Here is a 12,883-nt window from a genome sequence, read left to right on the forward strand (position 1 = left end):
GGTGTGCGGCCAGTTGGGTCGGCACAGTAGGTGTAAATGTCTGCCATCGCTAGAACTGCCCCATGAGAGGTTTTCACCGAGAGGCTCACCCATCTGTCTCAGAAACTGCTGCAGGTGATCATGTGAAAACTCTTTTATGTTTAGGACGGGACACACGTTCAACTCTATTCCAACGCATGTTACACGGGCACTCACCTTCGTGCATGGAGGACGTGACTTCTACCTTAAACTGCAGGTACCCGCTCACGTGGTCGGCCGGGAGCCTCCTGCCCAGGCTGTAGCTGAGCATCTGATCTCTGCCGGAGAGACATGGTTCTGTCACCCTCCCCACATACTGCCCGCCCGAGACGCCTCCCCATGGCCACCCACAGCCTGCCCCATTTGTTCCTGTGAGACTTGCAGGCTTGGAAGTAAAGAAAATACAGGCCCAAGGCACATGGTGTGCCATTATTAAGCACTCATTTGCACAAGTGAATAGGTGGAGTGCTGGGGCTAACAGGAACCCTGCTGCAGGAGTGGCCGCAGCAGAGGGCAGCCCAGCCAGGTGTGCTTGGCACCTGGTCTCCCTCCCTCCCCTGCATGGGGGGTGCACCTCGGCCCCCACTGGGGAGCCTGCCTCACTGCTTGCAATGCTGAGGGGCCACTGGAGAAGCCATTTGGAGGGCCGGGTCCCACACCTGGCCCTGGAAGGGACACAACTAAATGGGCAGGTCTCTGTCCTCCCTGGCACCAGGCTTGGGCAGCCAGGTTCCTCAAGGACAAGCCTGTCCAGCGTGTCGGGTCCATGTTTGTTTATCAGAGTCAAATGCAATTACTTCATCCGCCTGAATGCAAGCAATTCATATTCTGAACCAAATGGGTTTCTCTTAAGGGAAACAATCAAAGCCACAGTCTCAGGCCACAGGGTCTCTGTGCTCACACTGCCCTCTAACGGCCGGCCCGGACAGCACCAGCCTCCACCCAGCTGCACCAGGGTCAGGTAGGTAGTCATCTGCAAGTTGCTTTGTTCTCATCTCCTCAGCACAACCCCAAGTACTGTAATCTGCTACTCAGGTCAAATCCAACTCGGCTCTTACACACTTCTGACTCGATGCAAAAATGTCTTAGTTCTCTCTCTCCCAGAGGCAGTGTGGTGGTGATTTTTCTTCAGCGACGCTTTTTAAATGCTTTTGCTCCCCAGGCAGCTGCTGACCACCGGCACACACGCTCTGCTGAGGGCTCTGCATCACCATCTCCTCTACCCTCCTGGCAGCCCTGTTTCCTACAGGAGGAAACTAAGGCGCAGCCAGGCAGCTCTGCGGGGACAGACCTGGGATTAAACACAGACTAGTCTGACGAAGCCCCAGCTCCATCTGCAGACGCCGCCCACAGGCTCCCTGGAGCGGCATCTTGGTGACATCTTGACTGTGAGTCACCTTAATGTGATCGCTATCAAGCCTTTTCTATTTAAACTGGTGCTTTAGAAAAATCCTCTGTAAAGGGACACACAGGCAACTGTAACTCCTAGACCTCAGGGGCTGCCAAAAGCCTCTGCCTGAGACTGTTCTGACAGCACAGGTCAAAATCAGGGGCATCCTTGATTCGTCCTCACTGTTCTCCCAGCCCTCGGTGCCCGACACACAGCTGTGCTCAGCACGGGTCCGGATCTGCCCCCAACCTTTTTGTTCCTCATCCATCTCTGAATACTCATCAGTACTTTAACACTTCAGTAATAAACTCATCATTTTCTGGATCAAAACAAATTAACTCTCCTCCCCTCTTCTCTGGGCAACAAAAGTGTTGGGAATAATCATGAAGATCTATAAAAGCAATGGGTTTTAGCAACAAGTTAAGTATTTCCTAAGAACTGTTAGAAAAGGGTTACCAGAGATAGCCAGCTGTTTGGTCACTTTCATCTCAAAACCCAGTACAGTGCTAGACTTTAGTAGAATATTTAGGAGGATATGGATCAGAGTCCAGAAGAAAACTGTATATACACTTCAGCAGTTTGCCGTACTAGTAAATGCCTGGAAGCTCATGGCCACCACTTTGACCACCCTTTGTAATTGTGGAGGCCAAAGGTAACTCGTATTAATCTCATTATGTCTCAATAAATTTAGTAATAAAATATTTATACAAGTTTTTCTTTTTCTGATGTGTACTTTTTTGACAAAATATATATACACACATACATATCATATGGGGGGGGGCCTCTGTATCAATCAGCTCTCCCGTCACTGTGACAAAATATGTGATACCCACAACTTAAAGCAGGAGAGGTTTAACTTGGCTCACATTTCCAGGGCATTCAGAAAAATATAAAAGGGTAAACAACTCTGAAACGTTTTGCTTTGAGAACAGACCCCAGCTCAGCAGATTGAGGGCTACCTAGGGAGTGCTTCACTGACCTCAGCCATCCAGCCACTTAGAGGCTACTACAGCCATGATACAAGGGGCCCTGGCTACTCATTGAGCCAGCAGTGGACCTTGGCATCATCCCTATGGTGCTGGTTTTTCAGGCATGAAGAATGCAAGAGTTGTGGGGCCAGGGAGGCTCCCACCCAGGTTTCAAAGGAAGGCCTGAGAGGACAGGCAGTGTGCACTGAGAGGGCAGCATGTGGAGCTGTGGGAATGAAGCCAAAGGTCCAGTGGAGGCCACAGGAAGTTGGAGATGCCAGGAAAGCAGATCGTCTGCTGAGTGAAGTCACAGCAGTGAGTGGAGCCAGCCTAGGAGAGCCAGTGAGAGCTGCAAGACAACACCATAGGGGCAGGGTTGGCCGAGCCCTTTGGAGCTCACCTCTTACCACACCTGCCCCAGATGCTGGACATGCAGTACAGGATTTAATGTTGCCCTGCTGGGTTTCAGTCTTGCTTTGGTCCCATTCTCTCCATTCCCCTATTTCTCCCTTCTGGAACACATGTGTTTACCCTGTGTCATTATTATATGTTGGAAGTATTTATCTTTGTTTTTGATTTTTATAGGGGCTCACAGCTAACAGTTTGGACTGGAACTTTTCAGCAATGCTAGAAACATTAAGACTTTGTTAACTCTTGGAAATGGACTAAATGCATTTTACACAATGAGATATACATGAGCCTTTGGGGGTTGGGGCAGAATGTTATGGTTTAGATCTTAATCCCCAAAAAGTCTTATCCACATGAGACATGACTGGATCGGGGCACGGGCACTATACTGATCAGTGATTCTTCCATGGATGAGTTCATAGCCAAATGTGTGGTTAAGAGGTAGGGCCTGGTTGAAGCTGGGTCACTGGGCTATAACCTTGTCCCCAGCTCCTCCCTTCTCTCTCTGGCTGCTATGGGATGAGCAGCTGTCTTCTTCCAGGCTCTTCCACCACGCCATTTCTGCCATGGAGACAACTGACCATGGACTGAACCCACTGGAAAATAAGCCAAATAAACTTCTTTAAATTGCAGGTGTTGGGTATTTTGTCCCAGAGATAGGAAAGTGACTAATGCAGATTCTACCTGGAAAAAGAATTTTAACTGACAAGAGACTTAGTACAACTACTCCACCTGTAAGAAAAGGAAGCCCTCCCTCTTCTCCATCGAGAGTTAAGAGTTTTTCTTCTTCACTGAATGCCTGCCAGTGGATCCTTGCCAGGTCCTATCTACCCACCCTGCCTCCTGCAGGGAGGTATCATTATGAAGAATATACCACATATTATATGACACATTATAATGAAAAATAAGCACCAAAAGATTCCACTAGTCGACTAAGACATTCTCTTGCAAATGTAATCAGAAAGACTTTAACAAAGCACAGGACGTGGTGTATCTTTCTGAAGGGAGGCAGGCTTGCTCTGTGTAATGTCACATAAACAAATGCTCTCAACACAGGCTCTGGGTCAGGAGTCCTAGTTTGTCCCAGAAACCCACACCCTGTAACACTTCAACAACTTCAGAGTTGCAGTCTGCCAAATGCAACACTAATCAGAGTGCAGCAGTCTTTGAGATGTATCGAGTATTTGATGGAACTGTCCAGAAACACATTTATATGTTAGCAGCTGATATGAAATATGGAGGATCATTGCAATGCTTATATCTCATGCTCCTGATATTTTACAAATCCAAGTTGGACTTCCTTCCAGCACACATGGAATCCAGGACTGGACCTTCTCAGGATGAGAAAAGTGTACAGGCTGTCTCAGTGGCACCCCACAGTGCTGTGGAACTGAGCTTGCTGGTACTCACTGTGTAAAAATATAGGCAACACAGTAAGGGCCAGAGGTGTGTTATGCTCTCTTAATGACTTTACCACAACTTACGAAGAACTCACAGGAAGAAAACAGACACCAGTTGCAGTTTAAGATCCTGTCAATGTCTGAACAAATGCAGATATCCAAGAGCTCACTGCAATATCTCTTATCTGGGTCTCAGTGTAAATGGCTCCCAAATCAGGCTATTTCTGTTTTTCAAGAATAGCACTCTGGGTGCAATTAATCAGGATAAGGTAAATATCCATATTAAATTCTGTTCTAGGGACAGAGTTTCAGAGCAAGATTTCAATATACTCAAAAAACAATTGAGCACTATGAGATGAAATGCTAATGTATCTTGGAAAAGATAAAGATACCAAGAAAAAAAAGGATATAATTAGACAAAGGTACACAATTAGAACTTTTGGTCCAGTGTATTTAAGGCCTGTAAGGCACTTTTATTTTTAAAGAATGTTGTTACCACTTCTTATCAGCAGAATAAGCCCAAGACTACTGAGCCCATGTCGTGGTCCCCGGAAGAGGCAGGCAGTTACCCAATGGCCTGGCGCTCCAGCAGTCTCTGCACCGGAATGGTGAGCTTCCCCAGAAAGCGCTTGATGATGGGACGGCTCTTGGCAAATTTGTCTTTAATTTCAATTTCTAAGACATCAGTCAGGAGTGCAAAAAAGGAGTATTTCTGAAAACAAAAACAGGTTGTGTGTTGGCTCAGAAGAGAAATGAGTATGATACCACATCATCTGATGTTCTAGGAAACGATGTCTCTTAGATTCCAATGATGTAGAGCACACATTATTGGAAATGTCTGTAACCATCATCAAGCCTGCTTTCACTCAGAACCATTAATGTTCACCATGACCATAAAGCGACTGCTAGGAACCTGTGCAGCCAAAGCAGCCCGATCATTCCATCATGAAGCCCTTCTTGGTCTAGCCGAGTTAGGAGACATTGCCAAAAATCAAATCATACCCAACACAGTTTCAGTACTCACTACATTAGTTGTATCTTAATTTTTGATATCTGATCTCTTGTTATAGGATGATTTAGGATTAACTAGTATATCTGATTAATGACTATTTATATTCCTAACCTCATGGGATTTTAAAGTTGCAAAACACTGTCAAGGTATTCCTCTACTTAGGAAAGTAGGAACATCTACAGCATATTGTAATTTCCATGATAAATATTAAAATAAAACAATGTTTAAATAGAATTACTGATTAAGTTTAAAAGGCATATGAAGTCATTTCTTCTGAGACAAAAAAGTAAAAGTATGAGATTAAAATAGGCTTCATTCTTTGCATTCTTTGCACTAGAGAAAATGACTGGGTGTTAACAAAGAAAAAAACAAATATAAAAGAAGCTTTACTTATTTTATACTTACCAAGATAAGATTTTAAAGGTGAGGCTCTGGAGAAGAGCAAACAACAGAGCCAGGAACCTGACCTAAATCATTTTGCTGTGTCACTGAAGGCTCCCTGCTGCTATGGAGATGGCAATGGTGCCAGCTGGCCTGACAGACAGGTGCCACCAAGTTCTTTAGTCATAACCATTAAAGTTCTCCAAGGCCAGACTGTTTGGTAAGTTGCTGGCTTTGAGTACGAGAGCTGAATGTCTGCCCCTCTGAGCAGCCAGCCACAAGGACGTGTCAGCTACAGTTGCTGAAACAGGAAACAGAGAGGATCGCCTCATCTACTCTGCCTCCCTGACAGCCTGCACTGGGTACAAGGTTGGGAACTCTACATGTAACACAGAAATACAAACTTAGTGCTGGTTTCAGTCATACCCTATTCATTACACACCTTCTAAAGCTCTTGAAGTATGTTAGGTTAAGTGGTACGCCTTTGAGAACTATTTGTAACTACGAAGTTATAAGCAGTTTTTAAAACCAGATATGAGAACCCAAGCAGGCTTTCTATGTTCTCACGATAAACCCCTTTGCCTGATTTCACTGATACGGGGCACTATGTGTGGGCCACCGTCAGCACAATCTGCCTTCGCCAACGATGGCAACTCCTCAATGGCTCCACACGGAACATCTAGAAGCCCACAGAGAGAGAAATTCCTTTAGCTCACGCTAGAATGAAAAGTCCACACAGGATCACACTGTGGAGTTTTCCCTTCACCTCAGGTTTGGTGACCGTTCTGCACTTTTACTGATCATGTGAGATTCAGATATTTGACATTTTTAAGATTTTGGTATTAGGTTTATTGTGAATTTTTTGTGTTCAATTTGATTTTTTTTTTTTTTTTGTACCAGGGACTGAACTAGGGACCTTGAGCTTGCGAGGCAGGTGGCAGAACCACAGCTAAATCCCCAGCCCTCATTTTTATTTTTTTAAAAAACATTTCATAGCCGGGGATTTAGCTCAGTGGTTCTGCCACCTGCCTCACAAGCACAAGGTCCCAAGTTCAATCCCCAGTGCCAAAATCAAACAAATAAACAAAAAACACATTTCATGAAAATATTTTTTTGGATGACCAAGTCTTTGGCACCCCTTACGCTGTGCTCACAGGTGAATGCCTCTCCTAGCTCACAGAGACCTGGCTCTGGCAAGATGGAAATAGCTCATTCTTGTCACCCTCTTTTTCCAGTCTTCTCACCCACACCCATGAACAGCTCAGAGTCGCAGACTTCAGAGGAAAAGGATACGTGGCTGAGGTCCTGTCGAGGGGAAGACACTGGCCTGTCTTACCTCTCGGTGCCAGATAGGGTTTGTGGTGTTGCTGATGATAGTTGACCTCCTCTCCTGCCCGTGGTGGGCACAGGTGGGGAAACTGCTCTTCTTCCCCGGCTGAATGGACATCTTAAGATAAGGGTCGGGATTGAAGAACATGCCTTTCTTTAGCCCAACTGCCCTAAGATCTTTCAGGAAAGAGAGAAGGAGGGAGGGACAAAGAAGGAGAAAGAAGAGGAGGAGGGAGGGAAAGAAACAGGAAGGATACATATACCATAATTAGAACGAGCAGTACAAAGACAATTTGTTCTTCAGTCATCACACAGGAAACTGAACAAACTATTCAGTAAGATAGCAGCAAGCTACTCACACCATGACTGCTTAGATAAGCGAGGACCAGTAGGTTGTAGATGCCACTCCAGCAGGAGTTTCCTAACAAGCTGCACAAGGAAGGCACGCCTCCACCTCGCACCCCTCGGCCGACCTCTCCTGGGAGTCCTTTGAGGACACAGGTCCGTACATCCTCACCATCTTTTTCACACTGAGATGTAGTTTGGCACACAGTTTCATACAATGCCTTGAGAGAAATCCTTAGCAAGTGCTTAACTCAAAAACATGCTCTTCCATGAAATAGAATGAGTCTTGTCCATATATATAGAAATGAGTTTGAACTAAGTTTAACTGGATGTGAAACTTCCGAGCACACATTCGTTTGTACCACATTTAAATGGCAAATATATTCCAGATGTGTAATGAATACCGAGCAGAAAAAGCAGCCCCAAAATGCTCCTAAAATATGAATCCTACCTGTTACTTTAAATATGTCTGCAGTTCCCTTTCCATAGCCTATACAGTTACTTAAATATTTGCTAGATAGCCTATCACTCTCCTTTGATTCACAAATTGTTGTTTCACACTACCTGGGCTGCTAAAAGTCTTACCTGGTGTCCATTTAGTGAGGAGACTGATATTTTTAAAAAATAATCCAGCTAAAAGATACAGAAGTCCCAGGGGCTAAGCTGGCTCTATTGGGTCCCCAAGGCCTTTCTGAGACTGTCAGCTTGATTACTACAGGTCTGGGAGCTAATTCATCTTGAGAACTTGTGGAAGAAGAGACGGGATAACTTCATGTGGTTAGGACCAGTGTAGGGGCTCTGCGGTTCAGAAGAAATTCTGCACACGGAAGCCTCTGGATTGCCCAGGTCAGCCTGGGAGCAGACCCTGTGTCTGAGCCTAAGTTACAAGTGCTCACCAGAGCCTTTCTCCACATAGAAGATCTTTCTTAGAAGGCCTGGCCTTCAGTCCCTCACAAAGCCTGCTCTTGAGAGCAGGCTCCCTGGAGGAGAATCTCCAGTGGCCCACAAGGACTTGCAGCCTAGACGGGACTGTCCAGTGACACCAGGGAGCAGAGGGACAATTTCACATGTCAGCAAATGCTGAAATACTTAACCGGGAAAACCTCCCACTAACAGTATGGCATGAAACATAGTAAGATCTTTGATCTGGAAATTACCAGGAGAAGGGAAAGACGAGTAAGGAACTAGACAGGCATTCATCAAAAACCACTGAAATCTCATTATCCTTACAACCCCATTCCCAGCACTTCAGAAATAAGAGTCCTTATTAAATGCAGCACTTGCATTTTACTGTCAAGTTAATGATACCACATGTTTTCACTTGGGTTTATTTAGCATAAAGTAACTCTGAGAGGAAAACATAATTTATACATTTATTTTCTTGCCTTTCTTGCATATGCTTACTTTAGACTCAGGAGAAAATGATATTTTTTCGATATTAAATCTACTTTCAACCAAGGGCTCTCTTTGCAGTTAGGGACAAATAGAATGGGCAGATATGGCTGCTACGAAGTCTGACAGAGCTAAGTCATTCACAAAAAACACTGCCTTGAACAAAAAGTTTTTCGTGTTGGAAGATGTCATCATCTTTAGATGTTGGATAACCCCGATCCAAAACCCTTTCACAATGAGGGATAGACACTTGATTAGTAAATACAATGAGCTACCAATTATTTTTAATCTGATGATTCAGTGCCTTTATCCATTTCATTTCTACTGTTGCTTCTCTCTTTTCTGTGTATTACTGTGCATAAATATCCACCCCACGGAATAGGCCTAAGAAGGACTCAAAAATTACAGAGGTATGAAATGTTACATATCCTGATGCAGCCTTATTTGGAGGAGGTTTACAGTATTAATCAAAACAATTTTATTTTAGCTGTAGACTTCAATGATTTGTGTCCTTACCTACCCTTAGACAATCAAGTGTAGAGTATTTGTAGGCAAACATTACAAAGTGCTTCAGTGCTCTCAGATAAATACTATCACCCCAGTCGAATTAATATTTTAGAACTAATATTGCAGAGTTGCTTTCCTCTCCCATATTTATAACTATTTCCGAGAATCTTTACAAGTCTGACTATGTGGTAGGGAATAAAATAGATGTTACAGCCATCCTATGACTAGAAGTGGAATGCAGGGAGAAGTGTTTAAAGAAGCGTTTGGTTGTGCCCCAAATTTATTTCCTACTTTTAGGAAAATGCCTCCGGTTTTTACCTTCCACATGGCCATTCCCCCATGCTGAGATACCAGCATCCCCTCTGAAGACAAAATGACTATGTAAGTGTCATGTTTAGAGTGATACAGATCAATGAAAACATAGGGCTATCATTCTGAACTAAGAAATCCAAGGAATATATGAAAATATTATATTATATACCATATATGTAAGTTTACCTTGTTGTTTAAAAAAAAAATGCATGCTGTGGTCAGGCTCAAACTTCCTGAACATGGGAGGGGGGTGGGGCTCATTGTTCCCTGCTCTGGCCAGGGATTTCAGTACCTGCAGCCCTCAGGACTACATGGGTTCAAAGCAACCAAAATGCCTTCAGGAAGCACAGGGCAGGGAAGTGCTATCACAGGCAGCAGTACTTTTCAATGCCCTTTGTATAAGCCTGGGTTAGTTTAAAATCCTAAGGGTTCCAGGCAAGACCCAGTTATTGGCCAAATCTGCACCCTAAGCCACCGGTTTTCACCTCGGGAACGCACCACAGAGCCACAGCCAAAGGGGCATTTGATTAAGCAGCCTCGCTGGAGGGGAGGAGGACCAGGCAGGATGGACACTGACCCTGGGAAGGCCAAGGGCCAGTGGTGTGGACACTCATGGCACGTGACAGCGGGGCCTTGAGGAAATGTCTGTTCTCAAGACCTCACTTCTGAGAGTGTCCATTTCCATCCACAACATTTTGTTTGCAATCAAGAAAAGTGGATCTGATTTAAATTTCAGAACCACTGCATCTACAGAAAAATGAAAACAAACATCTTCCAGTGACAGACATCTGCCAGGCTTCACTCTGTGAACACTATAGGTTGTGTGTTTCAACACTGCAACTCAGATACTGACTCCCTGAGAGTGTTCTTGACTTTATGACAGACTGTTCATTTCTTTAAAACCATAGTTTTCAATGGCCTGTGTGTGAAGTACATTGAACATTCTTTACACTGCAACCAGGACACACATACATAGGCATGTGTACATTTTGTTAGCATGCACTGAGGTTGTTACGGAAAAAAATTCCCTTTGGTGGTGAAATGTGATATTCAATTCTGTAATAAAAAATTGTTAGTTTCAAGTCTTACCCAACTCAACCTGAAATGCAGTGCTTCACCTGGATGATAAGCATGCATGCAAAAAACAAACAAAAAAACCCTGTCTTATCCACTTTCTGATTTTCACACGCACATCCTTACAAGAAAAGAGAAGTATACCTTGACTTTTTCCTCCTAGTCTTCAAATTTTTCCTCCCTCTAGCTGAAGAAAGCACAAGTTATTTGAAATAATCAAAGCTCCTTGGTGAAATCAGCACATGCTATGTGACAGCTTTAGCAGTTACACGTAGCTATATGGTCTTTTATCACCAGAAAACTTGGTAGAAATAATGTCTGGATTTATATTAATAATCTAATTTTTTCACAGTAAGAGATATACTTGAATTTTCAGAAGTAAGACTAAAAACCCCAAAAGAAACTGTTCATGTCTCCTATGACAGTGTGTAGGAAGGAATGGCTGTCAGACCAGGGGACATGAACCCAGGGCATGCACATGTGCCACAGCAGGCTGTTTTTGTCACTGAAAGCTCTAAGAGGTTCACCATTACTGGACTATCCCTGGCTGCAAAATCACACACTCTCAAGCTGGGTGTTACATGCAAAGGCATTCTTACCTGACAGTGTGAAGCTGACCAGCTTCCGGGAATGCAGGTTTCCTGACACGCCATCTTCCATGCCTTCTGCCCCCATCTGAAGAGGAAAGACATGGACCTGACGTTTCGAGTGGGTACTACCTACCTGATCTTCCAGGGAATAGTGGGTACACCAATGCAGCAATGCTTTTATCAAAGTGCATTGAGCATATGCCTCTACAATTCTAAATCTTGGAACAGAGACACAAATGTGCATTCTCAAAGGCAAGAGTAGGATCATACTTAAATCTAATCCTTACCCCAAATTTAAAAATAATGAGCTTTGAAATCCCTTGTGAATATCCACCAGGCTATTACATATGTCATTTTCCCTTAATAAGAATATAGTTGATATGTAAGAAATACACTGATATTATTAGAGCTATTTTAAGCATTCCTTTCAATTAAAAAGCAAACATATTGCTTCAGATTAGGAAAACCTAGAATAAATGGTAGGTTTATATCAGAGTCACCCATACGTACAGAATGACTGTCTCTCAGCAAATACTTGAGTGTCCATGTGGGTGTCCTACCTGCCTTCTAGAGTTCTACTGAGCTGTAGGTACACAGAACACACTATTACAATGGGCAATAATAGGAATGTGCAGTGCTATTGTGCTGATAACCTCTTCCTAAAAGCTTCTGAGTAAATTATATCTCACATGAAACCAGTAATGTATAGACTGCATAGCAAATTTAGACCTTTCTCTCAATGTACATACAACGAGTGCAAGACTTATGGCACGCTAGGAAAAAAGACCTCCATGACCCTCTGAAAAAGAAGTCTGTAATATTGGAAAAGACAAAACAGAAGGCAGAATATATTCTAAACAGTTGGAAAATGGAAAGTACACTTTAATTCTGAAGTTTGGATTAAACCCTCGACAAACATTCTTTTCTTGACCAAACTTAACCAAGTACCTCTGAGCCTTCTGCTCAACTGGGACTGAACTTGGCCTTCCACCTCCACCTCTGTAGAGCTGAGTTTCAGCAAAACCCCTGCTGTGCATTTGGAGAGAATGTCCACCCTCAATACTCAGACTCTGGTATCAGGCAGATCCCTCATCCTCCACCCCCAGGTGGCGTCTGACTGCTCTGACTGCCTGCAGCAAGAATTCTCTCCGGCCAGTATGGCAAGAATCACCCCCACCCACCCCCGCCCCAACCTCCCTCCTGACCTTTCCACTCCTGGCCCACCTCCCCAGGTTGGCTCCTTAGCTACAAACCCCTTTCCACTGTTGTGTTTGGAATGGAGCCAATTCTACTTGGAGGTCTCCTGTCTCTTACTGCCCTAGTTCCTCGCTAAAATCTGCTTTTATCTTAACTACTGTCCAGTGCTGACAGCTCTTCCACCTTATCTTGGCTGCATATCCCCACACGCCAGTAAAAATAATGTCCCACCAGGAGAAGAAAAGCATCACTCATCCATGAGAAGCTGAGAAATTATAAACGAAATTCTAAATATAGTTCAAGTTTTAAAATAGAAATTTCTCCTGCCTTCACTAATTCCCAAACCTTAGTCAAAACTACTGGGTGGCAGTTAATTGCTTCTTGATCTGTGAACTATCAGGGTGTTATCCCCTCGACGACCACAGATTTGCAGCTCAACAAATACCCCAGGTTTACTCTACTGTTCTGTGCTCCTCTGGCCCCTCATTCCCAGATTAATGGGGTGCAGGGGGCAGCAGCAACCAGCCAGCCAGAAAACAAGTCACTGTGATGACCTCCTC

At 44.1% G+C, this 12,883-nt stretch overlaps 1 protein-coding gene across 18 annotated transcripts in view; it reads right to left on the reverse strand.

The window, feature by feature from the left end:
• Positions 1-12,883, reverse strand: part of Hecw2 (HECT, C2 and WW domain containing E3 ubiquitin protein ligase 2) — a 356,226-nt gene that overhangs the window by 105,775 nt on the left and 237,568 nt on the right. For all 18 annotated transcript variants that reach the window (XM_021247748.2, XM_021247752.2, XM_087202670.1 and 15 more), the window contains 4 exons: positions 11,136-11,211; positions 6,914-7,083; positions 4,754-4,896; positions 196-296 (listed from right to left, as the gene is read on the reverse strand). In XM_021247748.2, the coding sequence (XP_021103407.1) occupies positions 196-296; positions 4,754-4,896; positions 6,914-7,083; positions 11,136-11,211 (490 nt within the window). The remainder of the gene's footprint in view (positions 1-195; positions 297-4,753; positions 4,897-6,913; positions 7,084-11,135; positions 11,212-12,883) is intronic.

This window comes from Heterocephalus glaber, unplaced genomic scaffold (genome assembly GCF_053883595.1).
Source record: "Heterocephalus glaber isolate CG9 unplaced genomic scaffold, H.glaber_assembly_v1.0 deba00001779, whole genome shotgun sequence".
NCBI classification, from domain to species: domain Eukaryota; kingdom Metazoa; phylum Chordata; class Mammalia; order Rodentia; family Bathyergidae; genus Heterocephalus; species Heterocephalus glaber.